Below are 22,343 nucleotides of genomic sequence, written 5' to 3' on the forward strand. Positions count from 1 at the left end.
AGACCGCAATTTGCATGGCAAATGGCACGTCATGATACGATTTTAATAAGAAAAGGTGAACGAATTTTGAATGGTGAACGTAAATTGCATGGAAAGTGAATTGTTTTTGTAAGACATAACTTTTTGCTTTTTAGCCGTTTATTTTTAATAATTTCGGGAATATAGGGTAGAGTATAGTACTTATTACACATTCTATGTTTATGACTTCAAACTTACGTAAACATACCATACTTAAACTGATCTTTCTTTTTTTAACTGACTTCAAAAAAGGAGGAGGTTCTCAATTCGACTGTATGTTTTTTTTTTGTATGTATGTTACGCGATAACTCCGGTATTTGTGAACCGATTTTCATTATTCTTTTTTTGTTGGAAAGGGGGTACTTCCATAGTGGTCCCATTTCATTTTGAAGGAAATCATCCACCTCTAAGGGTGGCTGTTCACGCATGAAGATTCATTTTTATAAATAGCGCCTAACTTTAATTTAGGAGCAATTACTTTTAGCAATTATTTAGTTGACTTTGCTATTTATCCAACTCAAGGCGTTTTTCCCTCGATATACTTTGAGTAGTGTCGTAGTGAGAACCTATTTTTATTATCTCCAGTATCAAGTCCTGTATAGTGGCGAACTAGGGGATATTTCAATTAAACTTAGCAAATAGACGTAATTCCACGTACTTTTGAGGTCGGTTTTTTTAGTACTCTGTGCTGAGATTATTTCTTATTATCCTTTTTCATTCCCAAAGGTAAATATCATTGGCCCAGCTACTGTGGGCGGTATCAAACCAGGCTGCTTCAAGATTGGCAACACAGCCGGCATGATTGACAATATTATTGACAGTAAGCTGTACAGGCCAGGCAGGTTGGTATACTTAAATTAATAATTCATTTATTTGTGAAAACACAGGTTGTATCGACGTTGACTTGCAACAAGAAGAGTTCTTTTTTTTTATAATATCATGTGACGCGACGTTCAAGTCGTGCGCCTGATGGTAAGCGACACGCCTGTCCATAACAGTTGCAGTGCCACTCGGAGCTGTAAATCGCAAAGATCTAAGGGGCACTGCCACTGCGCCTGTCACCCTGAGACATAAGTTGACAAGTCAAGTAGAAAGAACTAAGGATAATAATAACGCACACACTCAACATAGCTAATGAATGGATGTTAGTTAAATTAATTTAAAATTTTAATAAAAATTTATACAATAAAATAATTAGTAAAATGTAGCGTAAATTGGAATGTTTCTTTGTAAAATTACAAATAAGGTATTTAATTAATAACTTTTGTAACTATAGTGAAAAAATAGGGTGGTTTGCATATTAGACACAACTGGTTGATGACTGTACCACCTCAGTCAACCGTGACCATGGGAACTGTAAAGTGACCGAAACGTCGGTTTGTTTGAAAAACAAAAATACGCGATTTAAATCCGGAAAAATAGTTTCATTTCCTAAATTTATTTTAAATTAGATTAGTAAGTATCTTTTTTTTATAAGTATTTCTATTTAAATTACGGTTGTTTGATGAATTGCTGTTACGCCATGGTGCAAACTGTTATGTTACACATTTTCTGAATATATAAATAAATAAATAAACAAAGTCTCATCTGCTTGTAATTTCACCAAAGTTCGTCCAGGGAAGTAATGCCACCTTAACTACTTCTGCCGCCAAGCAATAATGTCAGCATTACTGCGTTCCGGTTTTGAAGGGTAAGGGTGTTGGTGAAATTACAGGCACGTGGAACTTGTCCACGTATGACCTTCAACAATATAGTAACTGTGGCTGGTATTTTCATACCATTTATCACATTATTGTTTCTTTTTTCTTACAGCGTGGCGTATGTCTCTCGTTCAGGCGGTATGAGCAACGAGCTCAATAACATCCTGTCGAAGGAGGCCGACGGCGTCTGCGAGGGAGTCGCCATCGGTGGTGATCGCTACCCTGGAACCACATTTATCGATCATTTACTCAGGTAATATGATTTTTTATTTACCTTTGTAGCGTGAGGAAGTCGAGCCACTGCAGCTGTAGGTGGACTGTATGGCGCTACAGTAATTCTTTTGCCTGTGCTATCCTGGCTAAAATGGTATCAAAGTACTCACGCGTTCTATCCTTGACTACAATGGCAGCGGTGAATCTTCGATTGGCGAGAAGATGGCACAGTCTTGTTTATTGAAGTTTAGTTCCAAGGTGATCAGTAGCACAAAATAGATAACACAGAGGCATTGACTTACAATTATACGGACGTCGGGTCCGCGCTAAAAAGTGTCCGAACTTATAGGGCGTTAAAATCGTATACAGAGCGTCATTCACGCTTTAGTCTTCGTTTGTTCGACTGACTGCGAAGCAAGCAAAATTAGACAGTACTGCGATGACATTACAATTTAAACTCAACGTTTTAGCTATTTCATATTTCTTTACATTTTTTTCCTTGACATTTTTTTCGTGGTTTTTGTATTAGACCCGTCGTCCATTTAATTGTAAGTCAATTTGTAAGAGGACAGAAAATGGGAATTCGATTTTTCAAACAAAAGTTGTTTATTGTTGTTTACACTACGGAAGAAAAAAAACAATGAAAGTGCTTTCAGACGCGATTACTATGAGAACCGATGTCGCCAAAACTCACACATTCTGAATTTGAAACACTACAAAATCTTGATATTAATTGGTCGTAGTTTCAAATTTAAAAAGAATTAACAAATTCTGAATTGTTAATATAATTTAAACTTTACTCTGTTTCGTTTTTAACATATCGTATATTCGTTTTTCATCAGCGAAGTTTTATACCATCAGTACCTATTATAGCAAGTTACAACGTTTTGATATCATATTAAAATTTCAGTCTATGTGCTGCCATCTAGCGACTAATTGCTGAACGACGACGAATTGGATAATTAATTTAGTTCTCCAAAAAAAAGCGACCATATTGCCGGGGTATATTATGGGAAAATTTATTAAAATAAGACTCCGATTATATGAAATACCACCACGGGTAATATTCCCAACACAGCACAATAAGGCATTTTTCTAGGATTTTAGAGAATTTGCACGAAAGAATGACACAACCATACCATGCAAAGCGAAAATGGCGGACAGCTCAGATAGGTCTTTCGAGACCTGTAGTTGGCACGCGTCAAACGCTAACTAATCACTTACTGTATTTATTGTTCTGTGGTTTACACCTAGTCGCTTCGGTATTTATACCGGCGGTCGCCTGCGGACCTGTAGGACCAGTACAACAGGACGCGATTTGCGCGAGAGCGACATAAGCTGCGAGACACTGCTATTCTCGCAGTTCGATGTAGAATGTTTAATAAGAAAACGTTGTTAGGCAACCAATGATGGCATAGGAAAAGAACATTTTTTTCAATGCTCATTATTAAGGCTTGCTCTTCCCACGGCCTGCTCCCTTAATTTGAATTTAAATAGGTAAGTAGGTAATTGGGTTACGTAGAAGTAATACTTACCTACCTAGCCAATTATGTAAAGTTTACAAAATACATATTGATACGTATGATTTAGGAATAAAAAGAAGTTTTTGCATCCTATTAATATTCACTGCTATATGGTAGGTAATGGTAGATGAAAAGAAACAAAATTGTAAGATTTTATTTGATATTATTTTACTACCAGAACTCGAATGGTCGCAATTTTTAAATCATCTTTAGGTGATTTAAAACTTCTGTTGAATAATAGTCTTTATAAACATAGCTTCAAGATTTAGCATTATCCATAAACTAGTCGAATATCTTTGGAAAATATTGAAATTGTGGTAACTGTGAAAGATTCTGAGATGAAAACCCCAAAAATCATATGTTTTTGTTTGTTAACATTTATTCTACATTAAATTTGGCTAGAGTATAGTCCTGGTGCACATACGCCATTAATGTAGCACCAACCTATTTTTTTTTCCTGTTTGTCCCAATGGTTGACTGGTACCGAATGCTTTATGGCATTAAGTCCGCCGTTTGTACTATGTTGTATTATGTAATAAAGTTTATATTTAATAATAATAACGCACACACTCATGGGCCCGCACTAGAGAAACTCTGTATCGCGGGTGCCATGGACACAAACAGACAACGGCAAATTACACCCAAACTCACGAGAGAACTAAATGTAGGCCACAAATATTTCTCCCGGCCCGGGAATCGAACTGAATCTCTGCGTGGCAGTCTAGCATGAGAACCGTTCGACCGCACAGGCAGTTTATGATTAAAAAAGTCCTGAATTGCTCCTGCCACTGCCGTTTAGTGCCATATAATATTCCATGGTATTTTGTCAACAGATTCGAAGCGGATCCGAATGTGAAAATGCTTGTACTCCTAGGCGAAGTAGGCGGAGTAGAGGAATACCATGTGTGCAGAGCCATGCGGGATGGCATCATCAAGAAACCCATGGTCGCATGGTGCATCGGAACTTGCTCCGGTGAGTAAAGAACTATGTACAGATTGGCGATCTGCACACGTGCATTACGTTGTGTTCGCGTGGGGTTCTTTCGCCACATATATTGCACCCATGAAGCACTCGCCAGACCTGTACGCACCATGCCCAAATTCTATATAAAATGTTTCATAACAAAACGTTGCTAGGCAACCAATAATGGCACAGGTAAAGAACATTTTTTGTCAATAAATGTGTAGAAATGAATTTCCACTTATCCCAACCATTGATGGTGTGGTAGCGAAAACTGCAAAAAAAACCACTTGTCTCCGCCAGGGGGGACAGCTGGTGGAATAGGCCGCTATTTAATCTAGATCTTGCTTACGTAATTAGAATTTGAATAGGTAAGTAGGTATCTGACCAATTGTTATAACATTTGTACTAATGTGAGGATTGTTGCGTTCCGTTTTGAACGGTAGGCGTGCTGGTGAAATTACAGGCACATGGGACCTGTCAATTTAAGTCTCAGGGTGACGGGCGCAGTGGCAGTGCCCCTCGGATCTTTGTGATGCGAACAGGCAGGTGTCGCTTACGATCAGGCGCATAACTTGTTTGTCCCGTAACTTGATATCATAAAAAAATCGCGTCCTTTGACGGCCATCCATTATTGGAGAGCGAGACGCGAGCCAATGCTGCCCGCGAGCCTTTCTTCTTCATCTTTTCGGAAAGGGTCTCTTAAGTGGGATCCATGAAAAAGTTAGGAAACCCTGCTTTAAGCATACCAGGAATTGACAAGAGATGTCGTTTTATAAATTGTAATATTGATGTACTGTATATGTTCGTATGGATAAAGGCTAAAGTCGCCTACAGTAAGTTCATGTGCAGTACTTCTATTTTCTCAATGTCACCCGGCAAACTTCTTCTCGCTTGAATTAAAATGATTAATAACCGGAAAAATAGTAGATTGTATGACAAGTGCATAAAACGCGTCACTTTACCCGAGACGAGTTTATCCGACGGATACTTAAGTCGAGGGTTGAATGGGTTTTATGAACGAGTTATACACTCTGCTTTTCACTTCGATTGCGAGGAAATTAAACAGCAATATTACAAATAAACGATTATTTAATTAAAATTAAATGTAAAATTACAACAATTAGACATTTGATGTGATGGTTTTTTTATTTTATGCACTAGAGTATAAAATCCTATTTTATGCAGCCTACACCCAGCATAAATACGAACTTTAAGAGCATGAGAAGTGAAATGTGAAAAGTGAAAAAAAAAAAAGAAGTCCGTTATCTACCCAGGATGCTGCGAGAGGCCATTGAAATTAAAAAACATCCTAATTTCAACAGGGAAGATGGTTTCTCCGTACCACCAGTTTGGGATCCAGTATATCCTCTAATGAGAAATCCCAAACAGACATAAGACTACAGTAATAATTAATATGTTTTAATTTATTCTAATTTCTATTATTAATTAATAATAAATTGAACATAATAAAAATTCATTCAATAAAATAATTTGTAATACTTAATGTAGCGTAAATTGGAATGTTTTCTTTGTAAAATTAAAAATAAGGTATTTAATTAGTAACTATTGTAACTATAGTGAAAAAATAGGGTGGTTTGCATCAATATTAGACATAACTGGTTGAAGACTGTACCACCTCAGCCAACCGTGACCATGGGACCTGTAAAGGGCCCGAAACGTCGGTTTGTTTGAAAAAACAAATATACGCGATTTAAATCCGGAAAAATAGTTTCATTTCCTATGTGTAACACTCGCGAAAACCTAAGAACTCGATTTGTTATAGATTTTCAATCTAATAAATAATGAGTATGAAAATTAATATTCGTGTGCATCCAGAAATCCGGTGATTATCGAGGGACATTGAGAAAATAGAAGCACTGTAAATCAATGTCTTTGTCAAATTTTAACGCCACTATTATTTACCATAGATATGTTCACATCGGAAGTGCAGTTCGGGCATGCGGGTTCCCTGGCCGGCTCCGCGTTAGAGAAGGCCGTCGCCAAGAACGCCGGACTCAAGTCCTTTGGTGCCACGGTGCCGGAGTCGTTCGACTCCCTAGGGACATCCGTTCGAAAGGTATGAACTATATTTAAGTCTTGTAATTTGGAATGGGTAGAGTATTGTAAAGTCCTTTAGTAAAACTTCCAATATTTCACTTTTGTTTTATTCATCTTGAATATCAGTGGACTGTATTACACCTGCCCCGTAGTATGCCGCTGCGATAAAAAAAGCTATTATATCCACATTTAACTGTCAAATTCAAGTGATCGGCATAGCTATATACGCAATTTCATATCGTTGTCCTTGTTGTTCATAATGTATAGTTCATTACCAAATTAACATGAAGTCGGTTAAAAAGAACGAATAATTCTAGTGCGGTATCTTACCGAGTTAATATTCGCAATAAAAAATAAGTTTTAGTTATGGCAACACAGCTTTGTCAACTGAAATAAATATACACGGGGAGGTTTATCAAATATACATTTATCAGATCGATATATCTTCTGATTGTCATATTAAAGTCTTTCTGTCTTATCCATCGAGTATATAACCAGAAATAGAGACGAAATAAGGGCCATATATTCCTTGTAACACATTAGCGATACAGCTCTTATAAATATCAACTCTCGTTTGCACTGAAATATAGACAGGCCAACTATTGACCTGTGTGTACGTCTCCGTACATTCCAAAAAATATTCTGTATTTATTGTAATAAACATAATATCTCTAACATTGCTGTGCTGTTCTATTCGGTGGTGTAGGAAAAACAGCAAAACATCTAATTACAAAACAAACGGAATCACATTTCATCGGTAATTAAATATTAAATATGTAATTTTGCAATTTTCGTCCATTATAGCAAAGCTCAAGTTAACTGGTCGATTTGAAGTGAAACAGTTGACGACACCCGTCAATGGCTTCGAACTCTTTTTTATTTTAAGGCTTATTTAATTGGTTTTATTTTAAGGCTTATTTAATTGGGTTATTGCTTAACTATGTTTGATGAGCTTCTGTTCTCAGCTGTTGTAGATCCGATCGATATGAAATGTGTTATACAATGGAAAGGATACCTTCATTTTTGGGCCCAATTGTGTACCGAGGTTACAGTTCATGTCAAAAAATTTCTAAAACTATATAGGAAAATTATCCATTAACTGCATCGATTATACAACCAGAAATAAAGACGAGATAGGGGCTATCCACCACTGTCAAATTATCAGGCAAATGGGCCTTATATCATTTTTAAATATCAACTCTCGTTTGCGCTGAAATCACAAATTATTAATAATATAAATTAGAAAACTGAAATATTATATCGCCTACAACTGACCTGTGAGTACTTCTACGTATATTCCAAAAATATTCTGTATTTATTGTAATAAAGATAATATTTCTAACAATTCGGTGGTGTGGGAAAAACAGCAAAACATCTAATTACAAGACAAACGGAATCACATTTCATCGGCAATTAAATATGTAACTTTTCAATTTTCTTCCATTATAGCAAAGCTCAAGTTAAACTAGTCGATTTGAAGTGAAACAGTTGACGACACTCGTCAATTGTTTCGAACTCGGGCTAGCCAATCGGAGCGCAGTTGTCACAGTAATGATATGGCAGAATAGTTTTCAAAACAAAATAAAAGACATATCGACTTTATTTCTGGTTATATACTCGATGATTAACAAATTTTTTTAAATTTATTAAAAATTGCAGAAAATGTAATTCTACAGTTATATGAATAAAAGTTACAGCGTTCGACGAAACGTACATTGTCGTGATTTGACAGCTTACATTGTAGCCGTTAATCGGGTTCGATCCAGAGAATGTCCGTAAAGACCCCCTCTCCCTTTCCATGTTGCGATACTTGTCAAGGTGCATGTGTGTGTTAATGTGTAACACATGTTTATAAATAAATAAAAGAATAGCCAAAATTCAATGATGAGTATATCAAAAACACAGATACTAATACTCCAGAAACGTGAATCAAATGAAACACAGGAATAAAAATGTCTGACCTTGACGTGTCGGCCGTGTCATTATATGACATTTAAATGGTTTAACAGCCTGAGACATAGTCTTTTAGCCAACCACATTAGATATTGTAATAATATAATATTGGCTCGTAATGAATAAATCATGAAAGAAGTTTTTAACTGACTCCGTGGCCGAACGGTTACCATGCCGGACTGCCACGGAGAGGTCCAAGATTCGATTCCGGGGCCGTGAGAAATATTTGTGTGACCTACATTTATTTATCTCGTGAGTTTGTGTGTAATTTGTGGTTGTCTATGAGTGTGTACATGGCAACCGCGACACAGGGTTTCCCTAGTGCGGGGCTAAGTTGAGTGTGTGCGTGTGTGTGCGTGCGTTACTTAATTGGCTGTTAACTTGATTTATATTAGTCGTTAACTTACAGATGACTTTTTGTATATGAAGTTTAATGTTTCAAATAATTGTTACCAATATTTGTGGTATATATAAGTTTCTTATTATTATTTTTATTCTTATTTTTCAAGGTGTACGAGAAATTAGTAAACGAAGGGAAGATTATCGTTAAAGAAGAGATCGAGCCTCCGAAAGTACCAATGGACTACGATTGGGCGAGGGTAAGCATAAGTCTGTCACATTTTCGGACATTACCGTGAGTTCTTAATTTAATAATGACATTTAAAATGTTATTTTCTTTTGATTAACAGAAATTGGGTCTCATTCGCAAACCAGCTGCGTTCATAAGCACGATCTGTGACGAACGTGGGCAAGAGCTTTCGTACTGCGGAGTGCCTATCACGCAGATCCTCGAGAGACAGCTAGGCGTTGGCGGAACCATCAGTCTGCTTTGGTGAGTAACGTCCCCATATCTTTCTACATAAGTTTTGTTTATAATGCCCCTTCCTATCAGCCTCTTGGTTATGCAGGAGTAGGGCACTATAACCTGTGCAATCAAGCACGCACAGGGACCATCTAAGTCAGGTCCTGACCTCAGATCAGCACTGACTTCATTTTTTTCTCAAAAGGCTAGTGCCTTAGGTGAGCCGCCCCGGGTGCACGTACAGCACCCTCCCTATTTTCCAGATAGGTATTGGAGTACGCTCACTTCCCGTTGTGCACTGCACAATTAAATATTGGCAATGTTTTGAGAGTCTTCGATTGGAGCAAATCCAGTCTTGTCAAATTTAACGTTACCAAAACGTAGGCGTGTCTGTCCTCCACAAAACGAAGTCCCTTTGACTTGAATCCGACATTTCGTAATATATCCATAGTCAACAATATACCAACCGTCTTCCAGCTACTTGGAATGGACCTGTAGTCAGTTGCTTCAGCTGTACCAAGCACAAGTCCGATCGTGTATGGAGTACTTACTGCTGCCACCTGTGGGATGGTTCTGTTAAATACCAACTATCCACCTTAGATTCACTTGAAAAGCGTAGCTGGACGCTTATCAGTGACTCGGGATTAGTAGATGTGAACTGCAGAGCCTTGAATACCTATAGATACACACATAGTTAACCATAAACTGTGTACACCCAAACTCACGAGATAAATAAATGTAGACCTTACAAATATTTCTCCCGGCCCGGGGAAACGAACGCGGGACCTCAGCGTGGCAGACCAGGATGTGTCGCCACGCCTAGGGTTCAATCATAATGTACATTACATATGCGACATTGTTTTCTATCACAATAGCCTTTAATAGAGTATCTTTCTTTACGTATACCTCTTTTAATTTCATTCTACTGCATTGGACTACATTGTTCTAATAGGTCATTGACCTAACATCGATCCTCTGGATCTGAACTAGTGGGATCCTTTGATCCCTATGACGGGCCTCCACACACACACCTACAGCCCTTCCTCTGTCACCGCTTCATGCCCTTTTATACCTTTAGTACAAGTGGTGGGTCTCATTCTAATTCTGTTATTGATTCGTCATACTCTATCTTCAGGCTGTTTTGTCAACAAATACTGTACCTAAGTTAGTAATAAACATTGTGCAAACTTACCAACTGTAATGCTGACCAACCAGGGCTTTCCCAGCAGACGCCTGGTATCTCACCTACAGAATTTATGACGCCTGGACTGTGTGCTACTACCCTACTCTTAGGTATCATAACAGACTAAATTTATTATTGCTGATATTACAAAACTAATACTAAAATGCTTGGGTTTTAGTGCCCCTGGTTTCCAGAAAAATAAAATTCAATAGATGGTTTCACCAGTATATTTCAAATTTTTACAAAAAATTGCTCAAGGGTCGGTACATCGGATAGTTCGCTCAGCGATGACACGCAATGGGACACTTACCTTAATTTACGAAGCACTCGCGAATGACGTAACCGAACGCTAGTCACGGCCTCAGTGGGCCGCACTGGTCTGAGGCGACTAGGCTGCCGTGACCACGGTGACGCGGAGAAGGTAGACCCGCGGTGAGGGTAGGCTCGGAGCGAAGATAGACCGACGGAGTGGTCCGCGGGAAGGTAGACACGCGGAGTATGCGTTCTGTGTGACGCTACAGACGTAGCTCGGTGGTACGATCTCAAATCCAGAGTAAGCAGGAGTAGTTTTACGCAAATTATTTATTAACTCAGCAGTACAGTAATGACGAGAAAAAGTGGACCAGGGGCTGGGGGCTTATTTGCAGGCCAACCCCCTCCGTGAAATTTACGTCTTTTCGAAAACGCATTACCAAATATGGTCATGGACGAGAGTATTTCGACCTTAAGAAGGTCAAATCGCAACCACAGATAAGTTGACATGAAGAAGTGGTAATACAAATACTGGCTAAGAGATCAATTTGTTATTTTACTAAAAATATGTACACTAACACACAGAAATATTTAGGGAGTTTCCGTGTGTACTGTTGGATTAATATATAATTAATTAATGTCTTTACGTAAATAAATAGACAAGGTAGACAATGAGCCCAGTCAAACAAAACCTACCCACGTTAAAATTATCAAAAATTAAATGTTAAAAATAATGAGGGTACTATATTTGTTTTGTTCGTGTCGAACCTACCAAAACAGTGAATGAAACAAAATTCTAGTTTTAATTTGTTTTTATTTATTTATTTATTTATGGAAAACCAACAGCTTCTTACATTTAATAAAAACAGAAATATAAACATAAAGCCAATTACAGGTTTCCACCTATAGCTTCAGACAAATCATACACGAGGGTTAAACAAATGAACAATAAACAGTATTTCTTAACATCGTGCCATTGACCTACCAATAAATGGACGTCGGGTTCGCGCTAATAAGTGTCCACCCCTGTAGGGTTAAGATCGTTAAAATCGCATACAGAGCGTCAATCGCGCAATAGTCTTCGTTTGTTCGAGTGACAGCGCGGTTGTCAATCGTGCAATACCAATAATAATAACTTGTAAAAATTACTGCAGTAAAGTGTGAAAACGAGGATTTTGTATCATATTTTCACTAAACAAATATATTGTGTTATCATAGTTGTCATTTAAGTGTTATTTTGTACAGTATTATAGTATTTAATTTATATATAACTGAATCATAAATATAAATTACAAAAGCACTGTCCTTTTTCTACTCATTGCATGCGCAAAAGATGGAAAGAGACCCATTCCGTCAGTTTTAAGAAGCTTATATAAACTTCTTGGTCATTTTCAATTGTTCGAACCACAAGCGATTGAAATATTTAGAACAAAGAAACTGTAGAGTTGCTTTGATTTTAATCCTATTTTTAAAATGATTTTTTTATTAAACGTTAGTAATAACTAAAAAAATATTGTTGTACTCGTTTTACGGCATGGGATTACCTATCAGAAGTCAGAAAATACATTTGCCCGAAATAACATTAGCTCGAATTTTCATAATTTGTTTTTACGAAGATTACAAAACAAAAGCTAATTTTATCTATGTAAAAGGCCTCAAAATTACTCGAAAGCGTAACGGTTTTATTATAAATCGGTAGTACGTTTAGTTAGAATATCGGTACATTTCTTATAGTACACGCTTATTTTCACATTTGTAGTAATAATTGTATATATGTATCTGCCCAACTCTTTATTATACCTTTAAGTGAATTTGTACAAAATTCGACATAATAATATATATAAATAAATTAATTAATATTTACGAAAAAAGCTACATATATTCCATTACTCTTGTGTTCAAGTAATTTTTAGTCGAAGCTAAATATGGTGCATTTTGATAGGTTTCCAGTAGAAGCTGAATATGGTGTTTTTGGGCCCTTAAATTGTTGTAAGCAAATTTAGGCAGTACTGGAATGACGTTACAATTTAAATTAAATGTTTTAGTTTTTTTATATTTCGTTACGTGTTACTACGTTTGTATATGTTAACCTCGGCCATTTTTTCGTGGTTTTTGTATTAGACCCTAGGTCCATTTGTTGGTAGGTCAATGCATCGTGCACTTACATAAATATAATAACCCAATACCTGCGGTAATCACAATTTATTTAATTAACTTAGGTAAACAGAATATCCGTGAGTTTACGCTTTAGTGCATCAACATTACAATTGAATATATCAACTTCAAGGTCATGATTGCTCAGCACACTATCCAAGCTCTTGTTAGCTCTACATAGAAAACTATTTTGTCTATAGATAGTCCTCACTAAGGGAACTGCAATAGGGTGATAGTGTCTCATAGAACGAGTAGGTACAATAAACGAAATATCAGCCAATAAGTCAAAGCAGTCAACATTACCAAAAAACTGCTACAACGTTATTCTCGACAGGATGGTAACCGTTTGGCAATTTTAATCTAATTTTGAAATAATCACAGGTTCCAGCGGGAGCTACCAGATTGGGCGTGTAAATTCTTCGAACTTGTTCTAATTGTGACCGCCGACCACGGACCTGCTGTTTCCGGCGCACACAACACCATGGTCACGGCGAGAGCCGGCAAGGACCTCATCTCTTCAGTTGTCAGTGGGCTGCTTACAATTGTAAGTTACCATGCAATCAACATGTTTTTATAAAAACCACCCTTTGAAATTCAAATACACTATCTACACTACTTTGCACAACTCATTAGCACTTAGCCATACAAAGGGGGTACACTGCCAGCATCTTGGGACCCAATTTCAAGAATCCCATTGCATTAAACATTAGAAAAATCGAACGACTTTCACCTGGCAATGTTAACTTGTCACGTGTCGATTCAAAATATGACTTGTATCAAATGGCTGTCTACTAAACTTTTTTCGCTTGAAAATAACGATTTTGTAGCAATAATTATCGAGAATCCGCTTCAATATCAAGCAAAAGACATTTTAATAATGTTTATCGCGAAATCAACGGCGAATTAGGTGCGTGTAAGTCACAATTTACTATTTAGTAGCGGGTCTCAAATCTTGCCGATTAGTAAATAAACTTGATTCTTGAAATTTTAACGAAGCCACATCAATGTATGTGGTACGTAATTTTTGTTGGTACTGGTGCTGGTCGGCAAGACTACAGTGTGTAGACAATGGTTGACAAAAAAACATAATTGGCGTAAATGCGAGTTACTTCAAACTGCAAACGTAACGTAACCCACAATGTAATTGATATATTTTTGTTGAATTTTAAAATGTGTCAGAAATTATTTGCTTTCCTCACACACAAATTCATACAGATCTTAAAACATGTACGAGGGTAGAACAATTCTGGTCTATTAAAATATATATGAAGTATCTAGTACATTTTTTCCTACTATATTGATGTTGCCCACTACAAATTTAAATTTGTCTAAATGTCATCGGATTCTGGTAAACCTATACGACGTTCTAATGCTACCTAATCGTGTTATTGTATTCTTTATTCTTATTTTGACAATAGGTCTATTAGTATCGAAATCAATGTTTAGTCACGATATTTTAATAACGACAGGCGGCTTTGATTATGTATATATTATAAATAAATCAATACCATTGTAATAAAACATCATGATGCTCAATAAAATCTTATGTATTGTACTTGCTTTATATTACCATTCTATTGTAGACAGGGAACTTATCAATGTAAATTATAGCTGACGCCATTTCGATAACTACTGATTTTAATAAAAATAGCTGTTTGATATTTCACCACGGCATTTTTAACCGACTTTAAAAAAGGTGGAGGTTCTCAATTCGACTGTACTTCTTTGTTTTTGCTCCGGCATTTGTGAACTTATTTTAATTATTCTTTTTTTTTGTTGGAAAGAGGGTACCTCAGTATTGATCCCATTTAAATTTGAAGAAAGTATTCCACCTCTAGCGTGACAAACTAGGGGACGAATTCGGTTTCACGCACTTTCCGGTAACCGATTTCAATAAAACTTGGCAAATAGATGTAATTCCACGAAATTTTGAGGTCAGTTTTTTTTATAAAAAAATTATAATTATTTCTTACCAGGGTGACAGATTTGGTGGAGCGCTGGATCGCGCGGCGGCAGATTTCTGTGCCGCGTACGATAAGGGTCAGCACCCGCAGGAGTTTGTCAATGAGAAGAGAGCTAAGGGTGAACTCATCATGGGCATCGGACACAGGTAACGACTACGTAGTTGAGGTTCTAATTGATTTTTACTTTATTCACTGGTGTGGCCTCGGTTTTCATAGCTTTGTCCGTTCTTTGGCCTCGGATATTATATCCAAATTGCTCGACTAAAAAAATTTGTAGTTATTAAGATATTAGGTTTTCGCGATGGTTATATATAACTGCAAAGATCTGAGGAGCACTGCCACTGCGTCCGTCACCCTGAGACATGAGTTGACAAGTCCCATGTGCCTTTAATATCACCAGGATTCTTACCCTTCAAAACCAGAACGCAGTTACGTTTACATTACTGCTTGGCGGCAGAAATAGGTAAGGTGGCAGTACTTCCCTGGACGAACTTTTTCACAAGGAGCTCTTCAGCTGGTAAACACATGTCCCATGATTTTATTTATTTATTTTATTTATTTATTTATTTTAAACACTAAGAATATTACAAAAGTATATATACATCACATCACATCACCATATAAGCTGACTGTCGTGGTAGCCATCAACGAGTTATGTCTAATAATAATGCCAACCATATTATAGTCGTCACCAAATAAGAGGCCAAATTTGACACTTGTCATCGTGGACTAATCATATCACTAATCACATTATACGATTTTCACGAGACATCGATTAAAAATTCTAAGAGTTTATGATTGTTTAGATTATTTTTCGGTTCATTGTTGTTCTGGGGGCCTAAAAGGCCAAATCGTGCAATTCTGTTAAAAGCAATTCATTTACAGAACTTCTTGCAATTCTGTAGCAATTCCTCTTTCGTAAAATTGTCCCACATTCCGAGTAACTGTATCCAATTCTTTTAATTTTGATTTTATGTTATTTATAAATGGTTTATTACCAGAATTTAGTGTAAATAAGTATAAGTTCATCGATAAAATAACTACATAAAAAGATTAAATTACCAAGAAACCAAGGATTTCATAAATATTCAATTATTTGGCTGGCAATAAGTTAGAAGTTGTCAATGTCAACAACAAACAATCTCAAATAATGTTCATAATTTTTTGTAATTTCTTTTTTAATATTTTTTCGGTGAAATTCGGCGATTAATTGCTTACAACACTATTATTTAAAAAAATAGCTTGAAGACGTAACTATTCTCGGGACATTTCAGAGTAACTCCAAATTGCATTTTATTTTGGAATTCGTGCGAAAACAGTACTTCAAATATTTTTAGTCATATTATATAATGTTTCAATAAAATTTACGTTTTTTTAAAACTCAATTATGCTAATAATTGTTTGTTTATTGTTTCGTTGATTGCATTCAACGTTACATACTATCGCCTTCTTTAGCTGTCAAATTTACTATATTTCTCTGGCTCGCACCTCTTGAGTTTTTCGGAATTTTTGTACGAAATGTAATTTGAAGGAAAACATTGTGATGAAACCTGTGCTTTGAAGGTTAACAACTCTCTTTGGGCCAGGGTGGCGTACTATGATGACCTAAAACCTCATCTGAAGGCAGACCCGTGCTCAACAGTGTGACGTACAAGTAGGTTTATGATGATTATGATTTTTGTCTACTGAACAATGTTTCGAGTAAATACTTTAATGCGCAGAGTGAAGTCAATAAACAACCCGGACTCGCGCGTGCGCGAATTGAAGGCGTACGTGACGTCCCGCTGGCCGGCGTGGCCCGTGACGCGCTACGCGCTGGACGTGGAAGCCATCACCACCCGCAAGAAGCCCAACCTCATCCTCAACGTGGACGGCATCGTCGCCTGCGCCATGGTTGACATGCTGCGCCATTGTCAGCTGTTCACACAGTAAGTGCCTGCCTTGGCTACCATTCATTCGTTCTTACCAATGATTCGTTCAATTCTCTCATTCATAATATAATGTTTTCATGTAGTCTCTCTTGTCTCTCCATTATCCACTTCATGTGTTGTACTACAAGAGGTGGGGGCCTGGAGAGTGAGTACAAGCTAGACCTAGTTTAGACTCCAGTCTCCCACAAATGTAACTATTACCAAGTACCTTACTCTTAATATACATCTTGTAGCTTTGTGAGGAGAAAACTAAATAAATTTGTATTAGTCACTGCATACTAATTCATTTCACTCATTCACTCCACTTATTCATTCGTTCAAGTCACTGGTGTTTCATGTTTCAAACATCACCCAATTATTTCACTTATTCAAGTTAATCATTCACTTTATTCATTCATTTTACTCGTTGAAGCTACTCATTCCTGTCTCAAATTTAAGTCACTCGTTCAAGTTATTCATTCACTTAACTCATTAATTTCACTCATTCACTCCACTGCTTCTATAAACGAATTACAATATATATTCATTCTTTTTTTAACAGGGAAGAAGGAAACAACTACATCCAAATGGGCTCAATCAACGCACTATTCGTCTTAGGCCGAACTATCGGCCTTGTCGGGCATTACCTCGACCAGAAGCGCATGAAGCAGCCCCTGTACCGCCATCCGTGGGACGATATCACCTATATGAGCCCGTTAAACTAAAACTTCAGATATTGAGAGCGGACCTTTTTAAGTTGTCACTTAATTTGGCATTGGTTTTTTTTTATTTATTTATTTGCTCATATTACAATAATTTATTATCTAAGTACCAGGCAGTCTTAAACCTAAAGGGTTTGTTTGAGTGTTGCTCTATTCGTAATATTTATACACACATAATCTTAAACATATAGACAACATTTTGTTTATACAAAGACTTATGTAATACAAATAAACGTACGTACGTTTCAATTGTGAAACAACAGCGGACGCAAACTAAGCTTTTGTATCTACTGTAGTGAATGAATTCTATAGAGAACCTTTGTCCTGCGGTTTAACGACACGCCGCACTGCCCGCTGCCCCATCAGTCATCGGGTGCTTGTCAACGCTGGATCTGTGTCAAATTTTCTCCACCTGTTCATATTTAAATATCATAATTTTCTGCGCTCCGATGCCTCCAAAACCTCCTAAAATCTAGCGTTTGAATAGCTCGCCTTGAGATCGGATGAAATGGTGGCAAAGGGTGTGTCTATTTAACATTAAAAAAAACACAAATTATGTATCTAAAATTGCGCGTGCAGAAAAACTTTCAGGTCTAGGTATACTTAATTTTTTGCGTTCATCATAGAGCGTAGTTTGCTTTCGAACGAATTGAAGCCAATTTGAATTAGTAGTCGATCACAGATTAGCGATTAGTTTAGTGTTGCACAATATCGTTATTCTTTTGTTTTTGAGATTTTGCTCACGAAAACAAGTACTTGGAGTCCGTCTTATGCTTCATAGGGTATTTGACAAGTTAATTTTTATATAAAGACCAAACAAACAAAGGGAAATTCCTTCGAGCTGACTGCACTGGAACCAGACTGTTTAGTCGCAGTAGAGCTCCTTGTGAGAGTTCGTCAAGGGAAGTACATAGATCCGCCAAAACCAAATACATAGATCCGCCAAAAAGCGCATAGAAAAATTCGCGAGGTCCGCTGGTTGGTTCCGTGGCTTAGTTGGCATAGCGTCTGGCACGGTTTGCTAGGGTACATCGCTAAGCTAGTTGAAATTACGCAGCTGAAATTGCACGTGTACTTTGCCTCGATCGTAAATCCATAATAAGTATAAAAAATATATATATTTTGCGCCCTGACGCGTGATTGCGCGTACGCAAATTCAGCAGCGTTTTTTCCGCTAGACAATTAAGTGACAACTTAAACGTAATCGAGTTAAGAGTATATGATTTGTAGATTTTTTTTAAAGCAATGTTATTTCTACAAAAAAAGAAAAAACGTACGGTAGGTGTTTTTAAATAAATAAAAAAATGTTAATAGTTCTAGCTTTAGGGGGTTATTAAGTGTAGCTGTTTCTCGTGACAAATGAAAAGGTACTCTATTTTGTTTAGTATAAGCATCATAATACTGGTCCCGCCTCTAAAGTGATTTTTTAAAACTTTTTCTAGCTGCTTTTCTAAGTTTTCAAGCCCACTTTCTACTGCTTGACACAGGTCTCAGTTATTTTAGAGTAGTAACGAGTTGAAGAATTTTTAGTAAACGATTGTAAATGGCCTAATGCTCTTTGTTAGTAGACCTGTGTAGAACAGTGGGACATTAAGGCTATTATTATACTCACACAAAATCTCGTGTTAAGTGATGATATTTGAAATTATACTGTACCCACTCAGCACACGGTTTGAGTGTTTTTCAAATGAAGCTGTACTAAATGAAGTATAGGTATCCTGTCATTCCATTCGTTTATTTATGATACATTTGTGTTAAGTACAACAAGATCTGATGATGATTGAAAATCGTGCAAAATTTTTAATAAAATAGAAAAAAATATATTTTACTTTTTTTTTCACACTTTTTTTTTGTTATAACGTAATATATTCGTCCATATTCACTTTAGAAACTGCAATTCTCCTAATAGGGTATTTCACATGTGCTGAATTAAATGCTATTCGTGGACATTGATAAATATAAATACGTTAATTGTTACAAGCATTTAAACCAAACACCTAAGGCTCAACTCACACTGGCGCAGAGTTGCGACGCGTCATGTTTTTCGCCTATAGCATATTCATCTCATTTTCCCATTATTTGTGTATACAAATTTGTGTTATACAAGTATGGAGTCGCGCGTCGACGCGCGCAGCCGCTCAACTGCAACTTGGGTGCAGTGAGGCGTCAGACGCCGACCACACTGTGATCCGGGCGTACTAATGCCAGTGTTGCCAGGCGTTGTAGTTGAAAAACAGGACGCGACGCGACGCTTCGACTCTTCGCCAATATGAGTTGAACCTAAAGAGGAAATTCACCCTTTTAAGCATCGGAAGGCCAACATTCGTAGTCACCTTGTATCATCGGGTATGTTACCAGAAATAGAGACGAAATGAGGGCCATTCATCCCTGGCAACTCATCGGGCAAATGGGCCTTATATCACTTTTAAATATCAACTCAATATCAACGTTTGCACTGAAATCACAAATTAGAAAACTGAAATAGTACAGCGCCAACAACTGACCTGTGTGTACGTCTCCGTATATTCCAAAAATATTCAGTATTTATTGTAATAAAGATTATATCTCTAACTATAGGGGGCTGTTCCATTCGGTGGTGTGGGTAAAACAGCCTAACATCTAATTGCAAAACAAACGGAATCACATTTCATCGGCAATTAAAAATTAAATACGTGATTTTGCAATTTTCGTCCATTATAGCAAAGTTCAATTAACTTGAACTTTGCTATAATGGTCGACTGGTCGATTTGAAGTGCAACAATTGACGACACCCGTCAATTGTTTCGAATTCGGGCTGGCCAATCGGAGCGCAGTTGTCACAGTAATGATTTGGCGGAATAGTTTTCAAACAAATTAAATGACATTTCGTCTCTATTTCTGGTTATATACTCGATGCCTTGTATACAGGGTTATTTTTAAAATACGTCTCAGGACTATATTACTAACATCATAAACAACAACTTCGCTGAGTTTGCAAAAGCCCCCATAAGCGGTATTTTTACAAATTATTTATACTTCGTTTCAATTAATTTTAAACAAACAGTAAACACACTGACCCGACCATAAACGCTTTAGTGATAGCCAATTGTAATGCCAACTACAAATCAATTAATTAATTGAATCAATCTATTTGTTTAATTGAGTCATTCTAGCGGCTTTCCTTACATAATCTATAAAAGCATATTTAAAATTTCTGAAATCTTATACTCGTTGGATTGCGATTGATATTTTCGATTTACTAATCGATTACAAAAACTTTAATTGCACAGCACTATGCAATCGTAGACTAATCATACCTTTATAATTAAAACATAACCTCACTTTTTGACTACCATTTTTCAAATACGATAAATTTCACGATGTTATTCAAATGAATATTGTTGGAAACAGTGATGAGATATCAAGTCAAAGTCTTCGAAATATACATGAAAGTGTTGCTTATTCGATTTATTGAGTGATTGTTTTAGAATTGTAACCAAACCTGCTTGTTTACTTTTTGTCTAAAATGGATTGAAACAGACTACAGTTTGATTGTTGAGAAAATTAGCGCATTTTGTACTTGTTACTGGAAAAAAAAAACTTTAGATGCCAATATCCCGAAAGTTAAATGCAAATTTAGTTATGACAAGACCAGCAGAATAATTGACAGTTTTGTATATTTAACTAAAAGTCCGACTACATCGACCTAAACCGATCCTAGGGGTGGCTACCCTGAGATTACAATGCTGAACATCTACATACATTGGGGTAGAAGAAAATACTGTGATGTCATGACCCATAATGACGTCATGTAACTAGTCACTAACTACTTTCATCATTCATATTTCTGGTGTTAGTTGAAATATTGAAACACGAATTCCTGATTAATTTTCGTCGTGTTCATGTGAATCGATTTTAGCATGAAAACAAAATTTAAGTCTAATGCCCTATTGCACGTGTAAACCCCATGTGAAAAATATACAGGGTTACATTTTATTAGTGTTCTTTGACAGTTTATTAGTGATGATTATTATCAGTCAATCGTCGCTAATGACAAATAACATTATCTACAAAAAGCTTATTTTTCAGAAGAGTAACACTACTTTTGAGTAGCTTATTATTTTGATATTTCTAATACTAATGACTTAAAATTTGCTTGGTTTTTGCAATTAACAGTATATAATGTTGTTTGACTTCAATATGACGTAATACGAACTACTTTTGCAGGTTCTTGTCAGATGACAAAAATAAAACAGTTATACCGATTTACAATACGAGAAGAACCAATTTGCATCCCTTGTTTTCTGCTCAATGATCGTCTGGAAGCCACTTAGGAATTAAACCTACAGTAGGATTAATAGAAAAATACGATTTTCTTAAATTTATTTGTGATTTATTGAGCGCGAGCATTGTTTCGTGCTGTGATAAAGCCAGAAAGAGGGCAATAAGGCGCGGGCGAGAGAGACGTGAAATATGATTTAAAGAGCGTTTCCCCATTTCATTAGTGTTCTGGTTGTCACCGTAATTTCTAATATGCAATAAATGCAATTTTATTTTAAATCACGCACAACACATATACAACATAATTAACACACAGGGCAAGATGGCATATGAAACAAACCGATATTCTTATTCAAGTTATACTTAATTAGCAAGTGTAATCATCCCATTAAAGTTTAGGGGCATTAATAAAATGTTACCCTGTATAAATTTTTACAATGGAGAATTGTGATAGAGCTTTATAGATGGCGTTAGATACTTTAAAACGTTTTAAATATATAAAATACTATTTATTAAAATGCATCGCATTCTATGAGCTTCTTGATGTATTAAATAAATTATATACATATATTAGAAAAAAACTAAAGGAAAACGAATTAGTATGGCACTATTTTTTAGAATTACTCAGCACTGTAGTAGGGTTTAGTTTAACGAAGTGCATTTCGAT

General features: G+C 36.4%; 1 protein-coding gene across 1 annotated transcript in view; it reads left to right on the forward strand.

Moving 5' to 3' along the window:
• LOC113226059 (ATP-citrate synthase) overlaps positions 1 to 19,234 on the forward strand; it is a 107,548-nt gene extending 88,314 nt beyond the window's left edge. Inside the window, 10 exon segments of the mRNA XM_026458572.1 lie at positions 661 to 860; positions 1,831 to 1,971; positions 4,288 to 4,427; positions 6,347 to 6,495; positions 8,939 to 9,028; positions 9,119 to 9,261; positions 13,202 to 13,364; positions 14,797 to 14,930; positions 16,506 to 16,712; positions 17,257 to 19,234. Coding sequence (XP_026314357.1) covers positions 661 to 860; positions 1,831 to 1,971; positions 4,288 to 4,427; positions 6,347 to 6,495; positions 8,939 to 9,028; positions 9,119 to 9,261; positions 13,202 to 13,364; positions 14,797 to 14,930; positions 16,506 to 16,712; positions 17,257 to 17,419 — 1,530 coding nt within the window. The 3' untranslated portion in view covers positions 17,420 to 19,234.
• Positions 19,235 to 22,343: the final 3,109 nt, after the last annotated feature.

Source organism: Hyposmocoma kahamanoa, unplaced genomic scaffold, assembly GCF_003589595.1.
Source record: "Hyposmocoma kahamanoa isolate Upper Pololo Valley unplaced genomic scaffold, ASM358959v1 181, whole genome shotgun sequence".
Classification (NCBI taxonomy): Eukaryota; Metazoa; Arthropoda; class Insecta; order Lepidoptera; family Cosmopterigidae; genus Hyposmocoma; species Hyposmocoma kahamanoa.